This window comes from Aspergillus steynii (assembly GCF_002849105.1).
Source record: "Aspergillus steynii IBT 23096 chromosome Unknown P170scaffold_1, whole genome shotgun sequence".
NCBI lineage: Eukaryota > Fungi > Ascomycota > Eurotiomycetes > Eurotiales > Aspergillaceae > Aspergillus > Aspergillus steynii.
Genome location: NW_020194398.1, coordinates 2,573,764 through 2,594,129, shown reverse-complemented (window position 1 = coordinate 2,594,129; position 20,366 = coordinate 2,573,764). Strand labels below are relative to the sequence as shown.

The 20,366-nt window shown below is 52.8% G+C and overlaps 7 protein-coding genes across 7 annotated transcripts; 2 read left to right on the top strand and 5 right to left on the bottom strand.

Annotated features, from left to right (window-relative positions):
* Positions 1 to 2,219: 2,219 nt before the first annotated feature.
* P170DRAFT_18357 (uncharacterized protein) lies at positions 2,220 to 2,876 on the bottom strand. The gene has a single exon (XM_024842673.1). The coding sequence runs from the start codon at positions 2,733 to 2,735 to the stop codon at positions 2,331 to 2,333; it is 405 nt and encodes a 134-aa protein (XP_024709729.1). The 5' UTR covers positions 2,736 to 2,876; the 3' UTR covers positions 2,220 to 2,330.
* Positions 2,877 to 5,698: 2,822 nt separating this feature from the next.
* On the top strand, positions 5,699 to 8,412 carry znfA (putative C2H2 finger domain protein). Its single transcript, XM_024851949.1, has 2 exons — positions 5,699 to 7,586; positions 7,654 to 8,412. The coding sequence occupies exons 1-2, from the start codon at positions 5,986 to 5,988 to the stop codon at positions 8,171 to 8,173; spliced, it is 2,121 nt and encodes a 706-aa protein (XP_024709728.1). The 5' UTR covers positions 5,699 to 5,985; the 3' UTR covers positions 8,174 to 8,412.
* A 1,321-nt stretch (positions 8,413 to 9,733) lies between these two features.
* On the bottom strand, positions 9,734 to 10,522 carry P170DRAFT_469892 (AAA-ATPase Vps4-associated 1 family protein; the record flags this gene model as incomplete). The annotated part of the gene is made up of 3 exons (XM_024852684.1): positions 9,734 to 9,848; positions 9,949 to 10,019; positions 10,127 to 10,522. The coding sequence occupies 3 exons, from the start codon at positions 10,520 to 10,522 to the stop codon at positions 9,734 to 9,736; spliced, it is 582 nt and encodes a 193-aa protein (XP_024709727.1).
* A 334-nt stretch (positions 10,523 to 10,856) lies between these two features.
* Positions 10,857 to 12,483, bottom strand: P170DRAFT_347466 (putative acyl-CoA thioester hydrolase; the record flags this gene model as incomplete). Its single annotated transcript, XM_024843634.1, has 5 exons — positions 10,857 to 11,404; positions 11,465 to 11,646; positions 11,711 to 12,007; positions 12,063 to 12,127; positions 12,187 to 12,483. The coding sequence occupies 5 exons, from the start codon at positions 12,481 to 12,483 to the stop codon at positions 10,857 to 10,859; spliced, it is 1,389 nt and encodes a 462-aa protein (XP_024709726.1).
* A 1,364-nt stretch (positions 12,484 to 13,847) lies between these two features.
* Positions 13,848 to 15,365, top strand: P170DRAFT_346138 (pepsin-like aspartic protease; the record flags this gene model as incomplete). The annotated part of the gene is made up of 1 exon (XM_024843550.1): positions 13,848 to 15,365. The coding sequence occupies one exon, from the start codon at positions 13,848 to 13,850 to the stop codon at positions 15,363 to 15,365; it is 1,518 nt and encodes a 505-aa protein (XP_024709725.1).
* A 214-nt stretch (positions 15,366 to 15,579) lies between these two features.
* Positions 15,580 to 16,988, bottom strand: P170DRAFT_346794 (L-lactate dehydrogenase; the record flags this gene model as incomplete). Its single annotated transcript, XM_024843585.1, has 3 exons — positions 15,580 to 15,626; positions 15,683 to 16,786; positions 16,874 to 16,988. 3 exons carry the CDS (start codon positions 16,986 to 16,988, stop codon positions 15,580 to 15,582), a joined length of 1,266 nt encoding a protein of 421 aa, XP_024709724.1.
* An 815-nt stretch (positions 16,989 to 17,803) lies between these two features.
* P170DRAFT_432064 (uncharacterized protein) lies at positions 17,804 to 19,161 on the bottom strand. Its single transcript, XM_024848181.1, has 3 exons — positions 18,701 to 19,161; positions 18,533 to 18,621; positions 17,804 to 18,433 (listed from the first exon to the last, which is right to left on the bottom strand). Exons 1-3 carry the CDS (start codon positions 18,920 to 18,922, stop codon positions 17,983 to 17,985), a joined length of 762 nt encoding a protein of 253 aa, XP_024709723.1. The 5' UTR covers positions 18,923 to 19,161; the 3' UTR covers positions 17,804 to 17,982.
* Between the last annotated feature and the right edge of the window lie 1,205 nt (positions 19,162 to 20,366).

The window sequence follows — 20,366 nt, the reverse complement described above, 5'->3', positions numbered from 1 at the left end:
TTACTGCGGCAGGGTCCAATCTATGCAAGATGATGTGCCAAAATGTCCTCATCAGCGCCAGCATCCGCGGAAACTGGAAAGCGGGAATACATCGGATAACCTCAGAATCCTTCACAGAATGATTGGTGTCCCCTTAGCGCCAAGGTTTCAAAGGCGGGTTTCAGATATGCACCGCGCCATACAGAGTCCACGTCGATCGATCATCCACGCACGGTATGAACAATCCTGAGTCTGTGCGACCCTCTCTTCTACTACTGTCCCTGTATATACTTTTGGTGTCACCTTTTATTTGTTGGTGTTTTTTCCATTCCTTTTTTTTTTCTCTTTTCTTTCCCGACTGTTAGCGCTGGTCCCATTCCTGCGACGTTAACAGGCCGAACTAGAGTCTCCAGCGACGCCTAGTCAGTAACTGGGTCCCGAGTTGTCAGGATACTTGCAGGGACTGCTTGGAGGGGCCTTGACAACGCGCAACGCGTTCAGGCCAAGAGATCACTACAGCTGTTCGACTAGGTAAATAATGCTTGACTTTTCCCCTTCGCGACATTATGGAGGGGGGACATACAGACCGAATAAGGGTAGCGGTATGATCGCAAGAAACGAGCATGGATCCAGCACCAAAAAGTTTACCTGGTATAGCGAGACCCCGTGCGTTTAGAAAACCGGCGGTAACATAAGACACCACTGCTGCTTCTTAGGGCGCCCGGTCATACAATAGCCCTGTTAGCCCGTCCAGCGAGGAAATACATAGTACTTGTGTCTTGTGCACGAGACTTAGCCTGCAGCCTTTTAGGGCTTAAGGCTGACGGCACTTCCTACGGAACAGACTTTGAGATTAACTGGCCCAACCTTGCGTGGGACTTACTTTTTCCTGCCTCGTACATTCCCTGTCCCTGCAAATTGTTGACCGCGCATTCTGTGTAAAAGACAGGGGACTTCGTCATCCAGTCATCGTATCCGGCTGACTGGCACAGCAGGTGTAGATTCCGTCCAACATCGCCTTCTATATATAGTCCACAAGTGAATCCTCATTCTCATCGCTACGAGCTGACCATTCTAGATCTTTTTTTTATGGTTTTGTTTCTCCCCCCTTTCCGGATCTGCTAGATCAATCATTACGAAAATGCTCCGTGAATAGCCCGCAAGGATTCTCGAAAAGATTTCAAAAACCATGCCTAGCGTCAGCCCCCTTCCCCTCCATGACGGATAATGAGACAATGGCAATACACCTCGCGAAAAAACAAAACCGAATTCTCGCCTTACAAGCGGGAAGCTAGCACGATGAATCCAATCCGTTGGATTGCCACCTGTGGATGCATGCATGCGTGTCCTGTCCGTGTGCTGGTCGGTGGGCTCGTAAGATTTGCAGAAAGTGCATGATCCAGATGAAAATGGGTTTCTTGGCTTTTCCTTTTACCCCAATGGCGAGGGACAACGCTTGGGATGGAATTGACCCTGGTAACGCATCCGATGATTATTGCCGACGTTGTATAGGACACTGGCAAGTGGCAACGGGTCCCGTTGGTGGTAGTAAATACCAAACAAAAATAAAATAAAATAAAATAAATAAAGGAAAAGTCAAAATCCGGATATACAACTGGAGGGAGCGGAATAGGGCGCGAAAATATCATGCAGATCGGTTTGATTGTCTGCCCCTTCGCTGCCGGTTGATTTTATTAGAATTTATTATTTATTATATTGCGGTTTATTATCATTATTATCGAGAGAAAAAGTCAAACTGGGCGAGCATATTTTCGTACGGCTAGGAAGACTGAACTCGGCCAAAATCTCGTAGTTCTAACATGCTTACTATTTGATTGCTGTTAATCCAAGAATAAGCTCTTTTGGGTTCGGTTCAAAAGAAGGCGAAAGCGGATAAGGGGGGTGTACCAGAATATTATGTGGAGCGTTGGAAAGCCAAGGTATTCTTTGACAAAAGAAAAGAAAAGAAAAGAAAAAGGAAGGAAAAAAGAGCCATTTGTTCTGCATTTCTGGGTTTAGCGATGATTCTTAATCCGTCCCAAGAATTAAATCTGGACGGGCGTTTAGGTCTCTCACCGCAGGGCCCATTGCCCTACGGAGTATACGAAACAGGATCCCAGGCCCAATGAAATCTACGTGTGTCCCAGATAACCCGTCAAATAAATCCTCTTTTCCCATGATTTGGAAAGGGAAAGAAAAAGGAAATTTCTCGAGGAAGATCCTTCTCCGAACCCCCTCTTTCCCTCCTGTAACAGGATATTATCCGTTCGTATCCAGGGAGTTCTTCGGATCGCAAGGTGCGACGGGAAATGCCAAATGACAGCAATGTGGCAGTGCATGTATCTAAGGAGCTAGTGGAACCCACTAGACCAGCATTGGCGGCGGGTCAAGCTCGACAAGGCCGGTGATTGTTGGCTGTCGCTGGCCGGCACCCATTCAAGGTGGGGCACATGGAAGTCAGGTTGCATGTCTTCGGTACCCTGGGAAGTGCTCGTTTTTCTTTTTTGCCCCGGGGCCTTGCAATCCCTGGGTGAAATTATGGCGTTTCCTTCTGGAATCGGATTGCCATATGGTGATGACGCTGACGATTCCATGTTTCGGCTGGTACCGCTTTCGTCGTCGTCATGAGTCGTATTTTTGCAGTTTGACCCTTGGTTACGGAGAGGAACAGAGACCGAGGAGAAAGTGAAATAAATTAACGAGAGACAGAGGGAGGAGGGAAAAAAAAGAAAGAAAGAAAAAAAAAAAAAAAACATGCCATGTACTGGCTGAGAGAAAGGTTAAGAAAATGTGTCTAACGGGACATCTCAAAATTTGAATGGGACGTCTCGATACGACCCGCGATGGACGGTGTACTCCGAACGAGAACTGCTACAGATTACCTATGATCTTGTGCACACGACATGCAGTGATGAGGGGGAGATGCGGACAATATATCAAAAAAATATAAAAAATACAGGAACCCATTTCCTCCTACAGAGTAATACTACTACGCCGTAAGGAGGGTAGATTCAAGGCGAGGATTTCATACTTCGTACTCACGGCGAAGGCAAAAAAAAGAGGGGGACGGAAAATGAAAATAAAAATGGAAAGAAAAGGAAAGAAAAAAAACCTCTCGTGGCAAAGATCCGAATATCAGACATCACTATTAGGCAGGCAGCTGTAGAAACCTTGATTGCGTCCCCATACTCAGACTCCGACTTCCAATAGCGTGATGGGGTCGACTGGAGCAACCATTCGAGTGGCATTATTAGCAGGTAATCTACCAGCACTGCCTCATTCCAAACCGCCCGTCTCCAGTCCGTAGCCTTCCACTGTCAGGACTAACCCCGGCTAGCCTGGCGATGCACACCGCTCTGGATGTGGTCTAGGTGGGACGTCGTCGTCCAAATCAACCCCATCTCGCCTTTCCGACTCATTTGCCTCCGTGGAGGATCAAAAGGCAGTCGATCTGGCATCGAATGGGCTGGAATGACATACTGCGTACATGCTGCGGTAGTGCGTTGATACTCAATACTAAGATGGGACGGGAAGCGTGATAGTGACGTCCTTCCCGGGGCACTGATCGCAGCGATAAATTGATCAATAAATTGCCTGCACGGGGACTGGCTGATGGGGATCCTGGATTTGGAACGACTTCTAAGCCCACCCCACCCCTATTCGATTGGCACGAAAATTCTCCTGGATCCAAGTTGCCTGGCAAATCCCCTGGGATGCGTTGCGATATACGTAGTAGCTCAAAATGCCCGAGTCGAGAGGACGGAAAAGCGAACCACCGTCTGGCGCTATCACCTGAGTGTACTCCGTACTACGAATCGAGATATCGACGGATGATTGATGTCGCCGACTCTGGTCGATCCATTCAAACGTGGTGCCCTTCTAGCCCTGCCATCCCGCGCGGATTTATGGAACGGCGTGGTTCTTGAGCTCCAAACGATTAGGTTAATTTGCTAAATGACAAGGATCAATATCGAAAACATTGGACCGGCCATAGCTAAAATAGAATGTAGATGCCTTAAACCGACCCCATCGCTATCCTTTTACGACGGGCTTTTCTAGGTCATCATAGCCGTTCGTCAAGACGCCCGCCAGATCGGCCCTGGTTGTTTTACAAAACGGGGTATCGTCAGTTTCAATACCGCCAGACTGGTCTATCCTGCAAGAATCTGACAAGCGGCACTGGTTCCAGCTGGAAAACCCGAAGTTTAAACTGTGCGTAGGAAGCAAGTAAGGCAAGGCAAAGGACCACAAGGGGGGAGTCGCCTTCTTGCGTCGGGTCATTTTCTTCACTTGCAAAATTCCCCTCTGCATTTGCCCTCCGTTTTCCCTTCTCCTGGTTCAGCCAAGGGACTTCATCCTAGTTGGTCCGTCTAACCTGGAAAGGTGTCCACCCAGACCAATCTGCAGCTGTGAGCGGATCCCCAAGTACCAGCGTTGTATCATCTTGAATAGTCAATCGTACTCCGTGAGTCCGTATACTACGCAGTACTACGAAATAATTCTTCCTGTATGGACTACCTTATTTCTGAGATGGGAGTTTATTGCATTTTTCTTTACTTCTTACTTTCTCCAGCTGTAAAGCAAAAGAATAAAATTACAGCGAAAAATAAATATTCAAATAAAAAAGGGGTCCGCTCTCTCACCTTCAGGCTTACTTTCCCAAGCAGACCCAAAAGAAAGGAAGGACGTGAGACGGACGGAAGCCTTTTTTTTTTTTTTTTTTTTTTTTTTTTTTTTTTTTTTTTTTTGCCTTTAATTCACCCAAATTACGCCGTACACCCATTCCTTTCCCCAGCCTCGAAGGGGCCAATCAGGCGGCAGGCTGCACCACCATCTCTGCCCACCTTGTCTCGCCTTATACATCCTTACCCATCCTTACGCCTTACCTCCTGCTGGTACCGGGCGGCGTTGCAAATTTACCACTCTTTTGCACCTCCGCGTAATTTGAAGGCCAACCCGAAGTACCACTCCCCCAGTGCCTTACGCTGCTGCTCTTCTTACTACAACTGGTCCTTCCGTCGCTTGATTCTACTTTGCCTTCACCTTTCCCATCCTCCTCCCTTCCATTCGATTCCTGAGAGCAAAGCGCATCCGACACGTGCGCTCTGTCCTTTTCCTTTTCCTTCCCCCCCATTATTCTCTCCTCTTCTACTCCTTAACTCTTGTATTCTTACGCGAGAAAAAGAAGGCCGTTGCCCCAGAGGAAACCGCCCTGCAGTCCTTGTCTAACATCCCGTTCGGTCCCCTCTTCTCGAGGGCCGCTCATTGCATATCCGGCTTGTCCTGCGCTGTATCACCTCTTCCGTCTGATATTACAGCGGCTACTTAAAACACAAGTCCCCCCGAATCACGCTTCCAGCATGTTTTGTGGTCCTTGCGCCGTTCTCCGTCATTAACTTGCCGCTGTCCGGCGAATTGATGGCACACAACCGGTTTCGCAAGGTTGCGCGCGACTGTTGCAGAGAGCCGTTGAGGTAGCGAACAGCTGGTTCAATCTCCTGGGATTCCTAACAAGCAACATTTCCAAATTTTTGGGCGAGGTACGTTCGCTTTTCAGCCCTACTGCCTGTCCGTCAAAGTTGCCTGACACCTTGGTTCACTGCGTTGGTAGACCCAAACAACTTATTTCCACCAAATCGATTCAGACTCCCGCGACAACCGTGGTCTTACTCACCTCCCCATCATTCCTTAACTTTATTGTTCTTCTTCTTTTTTTTTTTTTTTTTCCTCTTCTCTCTTTTTTTTTTGAAAACCTTTCAGTTCCTTCTTTCCTTAAGAGTCATTGCAGCGGGTTTATTTTTGGTTTCGGCCTTAGAAGCGGGATCTTCTATCGAAGCATCGAGCAGCCGGGCAATCTAAGTATTCGCATCCGGCTTTTACGACTGGGGGCAAACGACCATATCGCCCGTCAACCTTTCACGAAATCCTAGTGCCGTGCTCCTCGACCCCGTCTCTCCTTTGGATGCCGATGAGCTAGCATAGCTTATTTCGATCTTCGCTTCTACGATGGACTTCCCTCGAATTTCGCCACCTTCGATTCACGTGCATGACATCAATAATCGTTATGATTATCCTCGTTCCGCTGATAGATCACCGTATACTATGTCTGGACAGTCCTATTCACCTCACGGGCCCATGCCCATCCCGACTAGCTCGATAGCTACCTTTGCTCCGCCGCCTTTGCCCCCGCCGCCGCGCATCAGCGATTTGGAAAATGGCTATGATGCTGGATGGCTGCATGCGAACCCGAAAAGCTCCGTCGGAGCCACCAAACTTGCACCAATCAGCCCCAGCTCGAGTCTATTTGGCGGCCACCGTCGTCCCGAACCAGTTCCCCAGGGTGACCGAATGATGATCGACGAACTAGATGGCAGGCAAAGTGGCTTGCCCATTTCTCGAAGCCCCGAAGCCCACATCAAGATCGAGCCGCCACCGCCAGCCGACGAAGGTTTCCGAAACTCGATGCAAGTCAGTAACACTAGCCCGATATTGAAAGGCGAGCGGGACTTCTCGCGGCGCAGCGTGAAAGACTCGTCGGATGCATATGATCAGCACCTCTTGTCCAAAATAGGCAAACCGCTCTCCCCGCGACAGTCCATCAGCCTTGGACCGGAGACCAAAGGCTCCCTGTCGACCCTTCCCATTCCGTCCCGAACCCTGGGAAGTTTGCCTTCCCCGGGGGGCTCTGACGGTCCTACACTCGATGTCAGATGGTCGACGAGTTTCCAATCTGGCGCCGTGTCACCCGGAGCGAAGGTTGGCTGGAGAGAATCCATCGGATATCGGAGTCCAAGTGTTGAGAGCAGTGCCCCGTCGTCCGCGGTGGATTATGACCATTCTGCCTACCTTCGAGATGTCTGCCGCCGCCGAGTAGGTGGAACGACACCCCAGTTTGATGAAACCCTCAGCCTCCCCAGCCGATCGAATAGAGGAAGCTATGATCAGGGCGTTTTTTCGGACATAGAAGGCGACTTTTCGACCGATGAACATTTGCCACCTCGGTTGTTCCATGTTCGTGAAGCAACACCGCCGTATCTAGGGGCATCGAAATCGGGCATCAAACGGAGGGCCTCTTCGCCACCCAGGGAACCGATAGGCGACGATAGGCACACGCTCCATATCACCACGAGTAACGGCGACCTCTCCCAGAGACGAACCAGTGGCCATCCGTTTACCAACAACCTTTCCGTCAACAGTGGTTATGCCCCCAGCCACGGGAGTCTCTCAGCTGCTTCGTCGCTCAGCCTTCGAACATCGGGATCATATTCATCAGCTGCTCTCTCGGCCGGTGGAAGTAGTATGACCAGTATGTCGGCTTATGATCGCCCTTCGCCTGGAGGGCATTCACCAAATTCAGATGCGGATCCGTTCCATGATAAGTCGCTTCTCAACCCTAGCTCCCCTAACGGAGCCATCGGCCCATCGGTTGCAAGGGCTGTTCAAAACCCGAGTACACTAGAGCCTTCAAGCGCAAATACGGCCCGGAAAATGTCATTGCAAACGACTCTCAATGTGCCAAAGCCGACAGGCCCCAAGATAGGAGGTTTGTATATCTGTGATTGTTGCCCCAAGAAGCCTAAGAAATTCGACAATCCTGAGGAGCTACGGTAAGTTTTGGAGGGAACTGATTGCTAGAGAAGAATCTTGTCTAACTTCAATCTTCTATGAAAATAGGTCACATGAGATGGAGAAGCAATATTCTTGTCTATTCTGCAACAACCGGTTCAAGAACAAGAACGAAGCGGAGCGCCACCAAAACTCCCTTCATCTGCGACGTCACTCTTGGTCGTGTGCGGCGTTGGTTGGGTTCCAGGCCGCATTTCATCCTTCATCGTCTCCATCGTCCCAAACGAGCTCGGGGCCATCCCATGACACATGTGGATATTGCGGCGAAGAATTTTCTAATTTCCCTCAACCGGATTGGGATCGTCGATTCGAACATCTGACTGCCGTGCACAAGTTTGGGGAGTGCAACAACGCAAAGAAATTCTTCCGCGCAGATCATTTCCGGCAGCACCTCAAACACAGCCATGCGGGCACGAGTGGAAAATGGACTAATATCCTGGAGAATGCTTGCATGAAGGAAGAAGCTCCTCCGGAGCCCAAGAATTCCAACAATGGCGGAAGCACGGGCTCTGCGACTTCGGGGACGCTTACGTCGAATAAAATCAACGAGGTTCTCGGTAGCTGCTGACAACTATTGCGCTCTGTCGGTGCACATTCTCTCTCCTGGAGTCTGACGATGCTCAACTCCAATTTTGGATTACAACGAAGTCTCTCTCATTCCCATGGTCACCTTATCTCATAGACGATTTGCTGGAGTCAGTGTGCTTGTCGAAAAGAATACCCCGGAATACGTGTATTGCATCGTTCTCTGATCTCTTTATCTTTACCCACGTTTTGACCTTTTTTTTTTTTTTTTTTTTTTTTTTTGGAAAGTTGACATCTTCAATTCCATCCGGAAGATTCAATGGCAACCACGTCGGAATTAACTTTCTAGGCGATTGGATACCATTCTTCTATTCTTGTCTGTATTTTCCAACGACATCATTCCTTCCTTGCGCCATTGGGTTTTTGGATCGTCGTGACATGATATCGGCGGCTGTTTGGATACACAAAAGGACATGGAAGGAAACTTTCGAAATGACTGGAGGAGAGTGATTGATGTGACATGACTCTTTGTTTTTGTGTTTTGCTTTTTTATGTTGGTTTTGGTCGCACTGGATATTGGTGATGGAAAATTCCGGAGTCTTTGGGGGGACATTTCTGGTGGGAGGTTGTATTGGGTTGATTGTCTGTTGCCTACAACCGGTTTGCTCTTTTCCTTTTCTGTTTTGCTTTGTTTTGCTGGCTCAGGCATTGGCTTTATTACTCGTGTTTTCTTGTTTTGTTTGGTATACCTTGACTGGGTTGCACTTTGGGAGCTCTCTCACCCAGAATCGTTCTATTGTTACCTTTGTTTATTTGCTATTACTACCCCCCTGTGCCTAGACATGTATGATCCCGGGCGCTGGGCTTGTGTATATAGAATCTCTGTATATGAAAAGACAAACTATTCATACTACGGTATCAGCAAACGTGTCTTTGGGATGTGGATGTAGTTTGAGATGAAACCATGGGTCTTTAAAAAGGTATTTGTCGTATGGTCAAGACTGAAGTGCTTATATTTCTAAATTTTGCCGATTGTGCTTGAGAATTGAATGTGGATGTCGTATTCTGGTTGCATATGGAAATTGGCAATTCCATTGAGAATCGTCAGTCTGACCGAACGTCTCGTCAGACATTGGAACTCTCAGAAGCCCGTCAATTGCCTAATCTAGGCATTTGCAGATAACACAGTGCCTGCCTATGAGACAGAGAGACAATTGAACCAACTGCGCGGCGTCGAGACCAGGCCCGTTAGACTTCTCGAGCCCCTGGTCCTCTTTCTATCTTCTATTTGCTTGTCAGCTTGAGATCGGCATGATAATTTACTTTATTCGGGATGGATTGTAGAGTGGGAGGCCTGACAGCTTGCAAGTAAGAAATCAACCATGTCATGGCCGCTGGGATTTCCCCATTGAGATGTAGCTTCGGCGTGGTGATTTGTCGACAGAGGTCCTGTCATGTCATGTGCAGTGTACAGGATCACAAAAGGACGACATGATCCAATCCAGACCAAGCCAGGTCAAGTTAAGTAAGTAAGCAAAGATCCATGATGAGAAGAGGGGGGCACCGGGGCAACCACAGCGTCAACGAAAAGATGCAGTCATCATCAAATCCCCCCAGACGGAACAGACGGGAAAAAAGACGGGTCCTGCATTCTTTGCCGGTTGCGCTTGGCGGCTTCGGCATTACGCAGACGTTCGAGGCGCATGGCGTAGAAGTTCCTTAACTCGGTGAGACGTTAGTGGAACCATTCAGGTCAGATCAGCCCAGGTTAGGGCGTGAAAAGATAGGGCTATGACCCGGTTAAATTGGGAAACATACTTGTGCAAGGCGAAGATTCGAGGCGAGTCATCGGCCGAGGGCGTGCTTTCGGACTTTTGGATGGATGCGATCTTGGTTCAGTCAGCTAGCCAGTCGGGGTTGCATAAACCAAAGAAAGTAAATAGAGTAAAGAAGGTAGAGAAGTAGGTGGAGGAAAGGGCCAAAACTATAAACATACCTTATCATCTCTCTCCTTCTCATCAGCCTTGGTATCTTTCTCCTCGGAGGCCGACTTCTGATCATCTTTTTTCTTGTCCTCTTCCTTGTCAGCGGCCTTCTCCTTCTCTTTCTCTTTTGACTTCTCCTTCTTCCGCCGCTGTTTTTCCTCGTATTCCCTCTTGACCTTCTCGATCTCCGCGTCCATCGCCTCCTTCTTGCGCTTCACCTCCTGCTCCTCCACGTCCACGATCGCCGAGCAGAAGTTGCGATCTTTCAGATGCACGGGGCAGACGTAGAAGAAATCTTTATTGTCCGGGGTGATCAGCACGCTACTGGACGGTTTGTAGCAGATGTAGCAGGCCCGGGCGGCGGTGTCGGCCACCCGGCGGAGATGCCAGATATTCTGGAGGGACATTCTATAGGGCAGTTTATGGATGCATGTGAGGAGTGGTAAGATCGGAGAGATGGGGATGGGAATTGATGAGGGATTGGACTGGAGGGGTCAAGTGGGATGTTGAGGATGGACGATAACGATGTTTATCGATGATGTGGGGAGATCGGACCCATGGTGTCATGTGACTGCATACTACTCTGGAAGGGATTTCTATTGATCTGGAGATACTAGAGTATAACCAGGGAAAGATGTATGCGTTGTGGTTGTTGGTGGTAAAACAAGTCTATGTACGGTGGAATTTATGGTATAAAGAAACAACAGAAGAAAACGATCGATATTAAACCTCCCGGCCAGCTTACTCCGTCACGCTGTCCTTGATGCTCCGAAGAGCGCTCGGTTCTTTGGATCCGTGCGTCATCGCTGCGGCGTTCTGCGCACGTCGACGGGCGTCCGTCCAAAGCATGAACTCGCCGTAGCTCTTGGGCATGACTTGGATGTCCTTCTCCACCAGGAAAGTGTAGTTGAACTGACCGGTCGACTTCTTCGTGCCGTGCTCGACGTCGCGCACCTTCGAGTCCACGCGCACCTGCACCTTGGTGAACTTGCTGCCGTCGCGCTCGAGGGGTTCCGTGTAGGCGATGGTGGCGCGCAGGTACAGCACGCTGCCGACGGGGACGGGGTTCTCGAAGGTGCTGGGGTCGAGCGAGATGAAGTTGGGACGGGCGTGGGAGAAGGAGGCGGCGCAGCAGAAGGCCAGCTCGAAGGTCTGTTTGAGCAGGAAGCCGCCGAAGATCATGAAGTTGTGGCGGTTGCGGTCCTGCGGCTGCATGATCATGGCGGATTTCAAGACGCTGTCGCTCATGAAGATCATGTTGGAGGGCCTTTGGGCGGGGGATTCGGGGTCTGTGGGTTATTCTTCAGTATGCTATTCTCGATCAACATTCTAAGGGTTAGGATACGTACTCAAATATGACATCTCCTTGGTCCACATGGAGTGGATGAGGTCGCTCTCCTCGTCTCCGGGGGCCTTCTGGAGCAAGCTCTTTGTTCGCAGGGATTTCTTGGCCTGGTAGTTCTCCTCGCCCTGCTTGAAGAGAAGGCGCTCCTCGGCGCTTTCAATCACAAGCGGAGCAACGGATACGGGGCTGAACGACGTGTAAGCAGAGTTATCCGAGACCTCAAACAGCGTAGGGGCGGAAGGGTCCTTACGTCTTAGTTGCCGGGTCAAGTGATACCATCGTGAAGGCGCAAGTGATGAGCACGTCCTCTGGCTTCGCTTGCTGGCCCTGCGCAGGCACCTTGGCCACCTGCAGCGAGACCTCCATACTCGACCGGCCCGTCGCATAGGTGACCTGGCCGCTCAGTTCGAGATCGCAGATCTCCATCAGAGGATGCTCGATGGTGATGCGGTCCACGGCGGCGGTCACGGTCGTCACCGAGTCGCCGGTGTGCCTGTAGGCGATGACGCCGGCCAGAGCATCCAGATCCATCAACAACGACCCTAGTCTGCAAAAGCTGGATCAGTCTCGACGCTCGGCAGCGGGAGATCTATCGCACATACCTGATATGCCCGGAGGCATTGAGGTAGCTATCCAGCAGCCATTTGTCCTGGGCCAATGGCAGAATCTAAGCCGGGAGACCGATTAGCTCACGGCATCCCGATCCAAGGCATGGAGCATCCCTACCGCGCTGTAGAAGCTATCGGACATTTTCTTGGGCGTCAAATCCGGCTTGGCGAGCGGCGTGGACGAGGCCTGGCCGGACTGGGCATTCTCGCGACTCTTCGTCAGGGCCTCGATCCAGGGGGTTTTCACGCGCATGGGCATCCACGTTGGTCGGAAGGCCGCCTTGGCCGGACTGGAGTGAAAGTCCTTGGATGCGATCCAGGATGCGCCCGGCGTTCTCCGGACGGTGACATTGCGGGCGGCGGCCAGGCATTTGGCGGGCGTGACGGCGGAGCGCCGGGTAGTTGGGCCCAGCATGACGATTCACGTAGTATTACGGGGTGATGCTGGATGCCGATCTGAGGCGGGGAGTTATGCAGGATGCAGGAGGGATGATGAGAGATCGAGAGCAGTGATTGACGGGGATGAGAGTCTACGCGGCGGGCGGGTCGGGCGGCGTTCCCGAGGTCGCCGGAGCATCTCGGGTGACGCCAAAGCGTTTAGCAGTCTTAAGGACTTGCTTAATTCTACGGAGTAGTTCACTATCCGTATCTTCATCCGAGATAAGAGTCGTGAAAGGCTGCCTTTCCATGCCAAGCATGAGTCGTGCGGAAGATGGGATTCTTCCCTGCGGTCGCTCCTGCGCAGTAGTCTCAATATTGAGCAATCTACGTGACCTTGATCTGGGATCCACTTCCAACTTTGGGGCTGACAATTCTTGGCCGACAGGATGCATGAGGGAGCATTCTTCCTGTCCGCTGTCCGCTGCCAGTTGATCGAGGCGCAGTGCGGCGAAGATTGCCGCTGTACGTTCGGGGATGTATCCGTCGACAATCGACATGGACAGATCAGGTGTCTCCGGCTGAAAGTGGAAAGCTGAAGGATGAAAGCCCGGGTGGGTCAGGAGTGAGGAAAGTGGCCATGGACGTGTCGATGACAGATCCAGTTTCGCGGTGGATGACGATCCCAAGAGACTGGGCGGCAACGGGCGATGTAACCGTCATCCTAGGCGCCGTTGGGGGCAGTTGAGCATTTCAGCGGACGTGGCAGGACTCTTGGGATGTTTCGAGGAGAGGGACTAGTCACGATGGCTGTCTGTCCACCGGTGATAAGGTAGAGAGAGTCGAGGAAACAGGAGAACCGAGAGAATTCAGGGGAGAGAAAAGAGAGAAGAGGCGAGAGAGACGAAGGCCTGAGGAACTCTAGACTCCGCCAAGACCCACAGCCTGGCCAATCACCGCCGATCTGCAGTTCGAGGGGCAAGAACCGGTAGGGAGCATGTACCCAGTACTTGGTAGCACCTAGTCTCCGCGTTGACGGCGCAGGTCGCAGGTACTCCCATCATCTCGTCTCTTTTCTTTCTACGCTCCCATCGTCTGATGACTTCTCTCCCTCTTTCTTTCTTTCTTCTCTACACTTCTCAGGCCCCCGTTGCTGGTTCTTTGTTGTCTGCCTTAGCGCTTGCTTTTCATTTCTCCTGGATTCAGCTCGTTTCATTTTCTTCCATTCTATTTATATCCTCCCAGTTGCACGTTCCAGTAGTTCATAGAATTCTCCGTCCATCTCTATTGCTATCCTGACTAGATTCTCTCTCTTTTTCTTAATTAATCCTTCCATACCCCCTAATTCGATCGCTCCATGCTCCCCGTCAACTCATAGATTCCTGGCGTGGACAAACAACCATGCATCTACCATGGCTCCTTGCCGCCATCCCCTATCTGTCCGCCAGCGTCAACGCCTTCGTTCCATATACAATTGAGCTGGAACTCTCCGCCGACTCGTCGTCCAACTCGCCCGAACGCCGCTTCGTCCCCTGGTCCCTCACCGACGGTCTCCAAGATGACGTCGAGTCGTCCGCCGGCGAGAAGCTGCCGGCCACCTCCAAGACCTTCGAACTGCGTCGATTCCCCGTCCTCGAACGTCGCAACAACCGCTACAAGATCGTGCGCTCCGACAATTCGTCCGAGCCCAACACCGTGCCCTTCAACCAGGACGGCAACGACCTGTCCTATGTCTCCGCCGTCCAGGTCGGCTCCAAGAACCAATCCCTCTGGATGATGCTGGACACCGGCGGCGCCAACACCTGGCTGTACGCCTCTGACTGCTCCTCCAAGACCTGTCAGGTGCACAACACCTTTGGCGAGGCCGCCTCCGCCAGCCTGCAGATGTCTGGCGACAAGTGGAAGGTCGGCTACGGCACCGGCACCGTCAGCGGCCTGCTGGGTTCCGACTCTCTCTCCATCGCCAACATCTCCGTTGACATGACCTTCGGTCTGGCCTCCGAGGCCTCCGACGAGCTTCAGTCCTACCCCATGGATGGCATCCTGGGCCTGGGTCGCGCCAGCAAGGGCGTCTTTGGCCACGACTCGTTTATGGACGCCGTAGCCAAGCAGAAGCTGTTGTCGTCCAACGTCATCGGCTTCAGTCTCTCGCGCGGCTCCGCCAAGGTCCAGGACGGCTCCGTCACCTTCGGAGGTGTCGACGATTCCAAGTTCACGGGCGACATCAGCTACACCGACACCGTAGGGTCCAAGGACCACTGGAGCATTCCGCTCGACGACGCCACCGTCGACGGCGCCGCCTGCAGCTTCTCCGGGAGGAAGGCTTTCCTCGACACCGGCACCTCCTACATGCTGATCCCGCCCGACGACGCCAAGGTGCTGAACGGCAAGATCCCCGGTGCCACCCCTCAGGGCGAGCGAAACCACATCATCCCCTGCAACACCTCCGCCGAGATCCAGTTCAGCTTCTCCGGCGTCAACTACACCATCTCGCCCAAAGACTATGTGGGGTCGAAGTCCGGGTCCGGCTGCGTCTCGACGATTATCGGGCACGCCATGTTCGGCGACGACGTCTGGCTGGTGGGGGATGTGTTCCTGAAGAATGTGTATACGGTGTTTGATTACGATCAGAACCGAATTGGGTTGGCGAAGCGAGCGTACCCCGGGGATAAGGATTCGAACGGAGACGACGATGGTGACGATGGTGAGGACAACTCGGACTCGAACTCGGATTCCAATTCCAACTCCAACTCCAAGTCGGACTCGGACTCGGACGACTCGTCGGCTACCTCGACCGCCACCTCGACCGGAAGCTCGGCCAGCGAGACGGACGCGTCTGGCGGCGCGGCGAACATCGTGCCCAGGGTTTCCTGGTTGGTGGCCACGCTGTTGTGCGTGGTTGGACTGGGGATGGTCTAGACGGTTGGACCTCGATTCTTCTATCTTTAATTCACTTGTCGGTGGGACGGGTGGGACCGCAGCCTGTTCATACATGGTCTTGCCCTGATATCCATCGTTCACATTCGCATTCATATACATATTCATATCACATTTTATACACATTTCTCACCAGAGACATCTCTAGATCTTGGAAACCTTATATACTTTTGCCACCCCCCGTCTATATACTCCATTACAGCACCTTATCCGGAATCAACGAATACATCTTCGGATACGATTCTGTTGAATATCATCAGTTTCATCCGCCCATCATTGAGCCCCCGAAAAAGACTTACCTAGAATGGACCGATCGAATTCCTGCACCGAATTGAACCCGGCCACCCCCATCAGAATATCGAAATCCGCCAGCAACGACTTCATCACATGGCGCACGCCCTCCTCGCCCATGATACTCAGCCCCCAGATCCACAGCCTCCCCACGAAGACGAACCGCGCCCCCAGCGCCAAGGCCTTGGCCACGTCGCTGGCGCCGCGTACCCCGGAGTCGAACATCACGTAGATGCGATCTCCGACGGCGTCGACGATGGACTCCAGGGCGTCCAGACTGGCCACCGCGCCGTCCACCTGTCGGCCCGCGTGGTTGCTCACCACGATGCCGTCGACGCCGTACTCCACGCACTTGCGCGCGTCCGCCACGCTCTGGATGCCCTTGATGGCGAACGGTCGCCCGCCCGAGATGCGCCGCCACTGCTCCTGCAGCCAGGGGATCTTCTCCCACGACCACGCGCGCCCGTGCCAGATGGAATCGATCCACTTGGTCGACGCGGCCACCACGTCGCGGTCCGGATCGATGCCGTCGTCCTGACATCGCCGCCGGAACACCGGGTCCGACAGGCCCAGGTCGGCCCCGCGGCCGCGGTAGAAGGCGTAATTGGAGTGGGCGACGTCGTCGTGGCGCCACCCTAATTGCCAGGTGTCGGTGGTCAGCAGCAGCGCGTCGAAGCCGGCATCCCGGGCGCGCGTCAGCAGCGACAGCGTCAGCTCGTCGTCGTGCGGCATGTACAACTGGTAGAAGCGCGGGTTGCCGGGGCCGTTGGCGGCGCCCACCGTCTCGATGGGCGTCGACCCGGCCGTGGACAGGCAGTAGGGCAGGTTCAGCTCGCCGGCGACGCGCGCTACGGCGGCCTCGGCGGCCGGGTGGTAGATCTGGTTGATGCCGATGGGCGCGAAGCCGATGGGCGCCGACACGCGGTGGCCGAAGATCTCCGTCGTCGTGTCGCGCCGGTTGGTGTCGACCAGCTGCCGCGGGACCAGCCGGTGCCGGTAGAACGCCTGCCGATTCGCCTGGTGCGTCTGCGACATGCCGGCATTCGAGGATGCGTAGAACCAACCGCCTTGACTGAGCTTCTCGTGGGCCAGTTCTTCAAGCTTTTTGGGGTCTATCATCGTCAGTCAGACAAGTGTGGTTGGAAGTATATAATCTCAACACGTTGCAATGCTTGAGGGACAAGAGGATGAAGGCGTACCGGTGTTAAACGGCACTGTCTGGCCGTCGTTGACTCTCCAAAAGTTCTCTCGCTGATAGAGACCCCATTGCGGCGTGGTTCGCTGCTGGATGCTCGGGTTGGTAGGGTCACTCATGTTCAATCTCTCTATTCTTTCCTTTTTCAATGGGAGGAAGAATAGACCAATTGCACGGGTAGAATCAATTGCAATCAAAACGAAATAAAACGAAGGCGATATCGCGGGATACTTTATACCAGCTCCATAATGACCTCACGTTGACATCTCTCGTCCGAGAGGCGATTTAGGGTCGTGTGGAGATTCGATCAACTAAGCTTCGACGAACGCATCCGTCGCCTCAGCCTTGACCACTCCGTCGTTACTCGGACGAGTCGCCTTCCGTGTCGGGTCATGCGGTTTTATCAAGCACGAGAGGTCGCGACCGAGACTGAGACCGAGTCGTGCGAGGCCCTGGACTTGAAGGTGATGATGTCACGGGACAGTGGGGATCTATACATAATACTACCGCGCTTCCCACTTTCCCTCGGGCCTGATGATACGGCGTAGCTCCCTCAAGGCCGAAGGTGAGGTAAATGATAAATATAGAAGTCCGCTGCAATATGACCAGGTGCATGCATAATTATTACATATTCTCTTCAGCTCGGAGAATTAATTCCTGAGTTGCGGTCCGCCACCGTTACGAACCATCCCTTGCGCCCCGAATCACGGGATCCGACGAGGCAGGAACGATATCGGAGGCGGATGAAAGATGGAGATCGCATTGCAAGTCATCGATGCATCTTGCAGGAACAAAAGTCCCTCTCCGATCAACATGGGAAGACAGTTTCACATGGAGGTCGCGTCGGAAGGGATCGGAGGCCGGAAGTCGTTCGATCTCGGGAGGCTTTTGCCTAGGTTGAAACTACGAGGAACTACTGAGGGTATTTTGTTTACCGGTTACCGTGTGTACAGACTAACAGTTCAAACCCTTGAAACAACTCAAATCATCAATTGTAGATGCCAAATATGTTCCCGGACATATAGCTCCGTAGAGTAAAATTATGAAACCAAGTCACCCCGGACATTGAAGTAATACTATATCGCTAATGGAAATCAACAAGACCAGCTCGAATCACTGTTTAGTTTGATGACTCGACTGACTGGGACGGAAGATATCCTCCCACATCCCCGTCCACAGTTCGCGGACGACGCCGGGCTCACCGGACGCCGCCTTCTGTTGTTGCAGCTGCGCCTCGAAGCGCGACTTGCCAACCGCCTCCGTCAGGGAGAACGGGTCGATATCCACCGAGTGGTTGTCCACGACCTCCGTCATCGGACTGACGGAGACGTCGGCCCCCTCCCCGGAAACCGTGTAGACCTGGGGCTTCATCGGCGAGCTAGTGGCCTGGGTGCCAGTCTCGTGGTGGTTGTAGGCGTCGGGAAGGACCGGGATGCGCAGATCAGCGCGAGGTGCCGGGGGGTCGATGTCCGACAGGGACGGCAGGTAGGCAAAGTCCACGGTCGATGAGTCATTTACGGCCTTCTGGGCCCGAGACGTGTTAAACTGACGACCCGAGGCTTTCCTGAAAATGAGGAGGGGAATGGTGTCAGTCTTTCTGCCGTTTCCCCGAGGGAAGGAAGGAGGTCGATGATGATCACCGACGGGTAGATGGGAAACTTACTCGGAAGTGGAGCTGCCGTTAATTCTCCGCATGGCGATGCTGAAGGCCCGCGACTGAAGGAAGTCATGGTTGGCAAGACGTTCGACGAGCTGGATGAAGCGAAGTCACTGGTTAGCAGATGCGACCACGCGAGTAGGAGTAGAAGTAGATAGATGTGCTTCAACATACCTCGGGATGGCTGCCGTTGGCTCTCAAGGACCGTTTCTGGCACTCGCTCTTGAGATCGGGGAGACTGCGAGCAGCATACAAAGTGCTCTTGTCCGAGACATTGGCCGGCTGGGCCGAGTTGGCGCCGGTGATGTGTAACCCTCGGCGGATGCTGGGAGTGGCAGTGTGCTGCTGAGACAGCAGGCGCAAAGCACGCAATGACGATGATCGAGGAGCAGCCATGATGTGAATGTGGGAAGATTGAAACTGGAGTGACAGAAGATGGATTGGAGATGGATTGAAAAACGGGAACGAGATGACCGAGGATAAATAGATAGGCAATTGGTTGAGCTCAGGAATGTATAGTTGAGGTCGTACCGAGTCTTGTCAGGTAGGACAAAGCTTGGGTGACGGAGGTATCCAGGGGAGTACAGGGACCAGGGGAACGGGGATGAATGGAAGAAAAGAAGAAGAAGAAGAAGCAGAGGAGAGGAGGACGGGAGAGCTCAACTTAAAGCACGCAGGAGCGCCAAAAGGTTGGGGGGGTTGAGCATCAAACGGGCATGTAAGGTGAGAAGGTATTCAATCTACACAGTAGAGCCGGTACTGGGCTCCACCTGCGGGCGGTGGGGCGGCCCAAGTCTGGCCGTCGGGAGGGTGGCCTGCATCGTCAGGCATCCGTCCAATAATACCATCAATACGGCAATACGGCAATACCGTTCCCTTCGTGCCCCTGGCTGCCAGTTGCCAGTCTTGCCTGTCCATCACCCTCCATCAAGCTTGCATATCTCCCGGCGCCACCAAGGTCCAACCGGCCAATCGATCAGGCAATGCGGACATTTCCATGACTCCTCGTCTACACCGAAGGAAAGGTCAGTTGATGATCTCTGTCGCATTGGCCAGTCAGCCTTGTTTCTCCCCTCCTTCTCTCCGCTTCATGCTGCCATTTCATCCCGGTCCTTTTGGCATTCTGTTCTTGGGGATCCCTGGCGGACTCGGCGTTCTGTAACCGTACCACCCGTCGGAAAAATGGGCCATCTCACATCGTGATAGGAGCCATGATAGACGATCCTTCTGTTTTGGTTCCTCGTCTTCGGAAAGGATAGTCCTTTCCCCATGTTTGATGGTTGATCGGTTGTCTGTACCATTTACGATTTACTACGGAGGATGGACCAAACTTTCAGGCCGCCCCGCGCATGGTGACCGATGGGGACTATCGATCATTCGATATCTCTAGGCCCGAAGCTAACGAGCAAACGACCGATCGACCCCCTCCGCGACAGAATAATGCAGCCTTGGAAGGGCGATGCCAGCTCAAACGAGCGGGTGGGTTTAGGTTCAGCTCGATGAGACCTGTCCTAGTCGATGTGTAATCGATACCGGTCATGACGTGGAGTGTTCGGTCGAAACGCCGAAGACTGCGTCTTTGAGGACGCATGATACTGCAGTACGGGTATGCGTCCATACAGACGTCGATCTCGGGTGAGCGAAAGAGGAAAAGAGGGTTGGCAGATGGATGCTGACGGGTCTCCTGCACCGACGAGATCCTACCTACACCATGGCCGCCGGGGAAAAAAGGTAAATCTCCGTTCACTTTCGCTCCGTCACCCCCGGACAGGACGGAAAGTAACCAGTAGTGACGCAATGATTCGAAAAAGGACCGCGGGGAACGAAACGCCGTCCACGG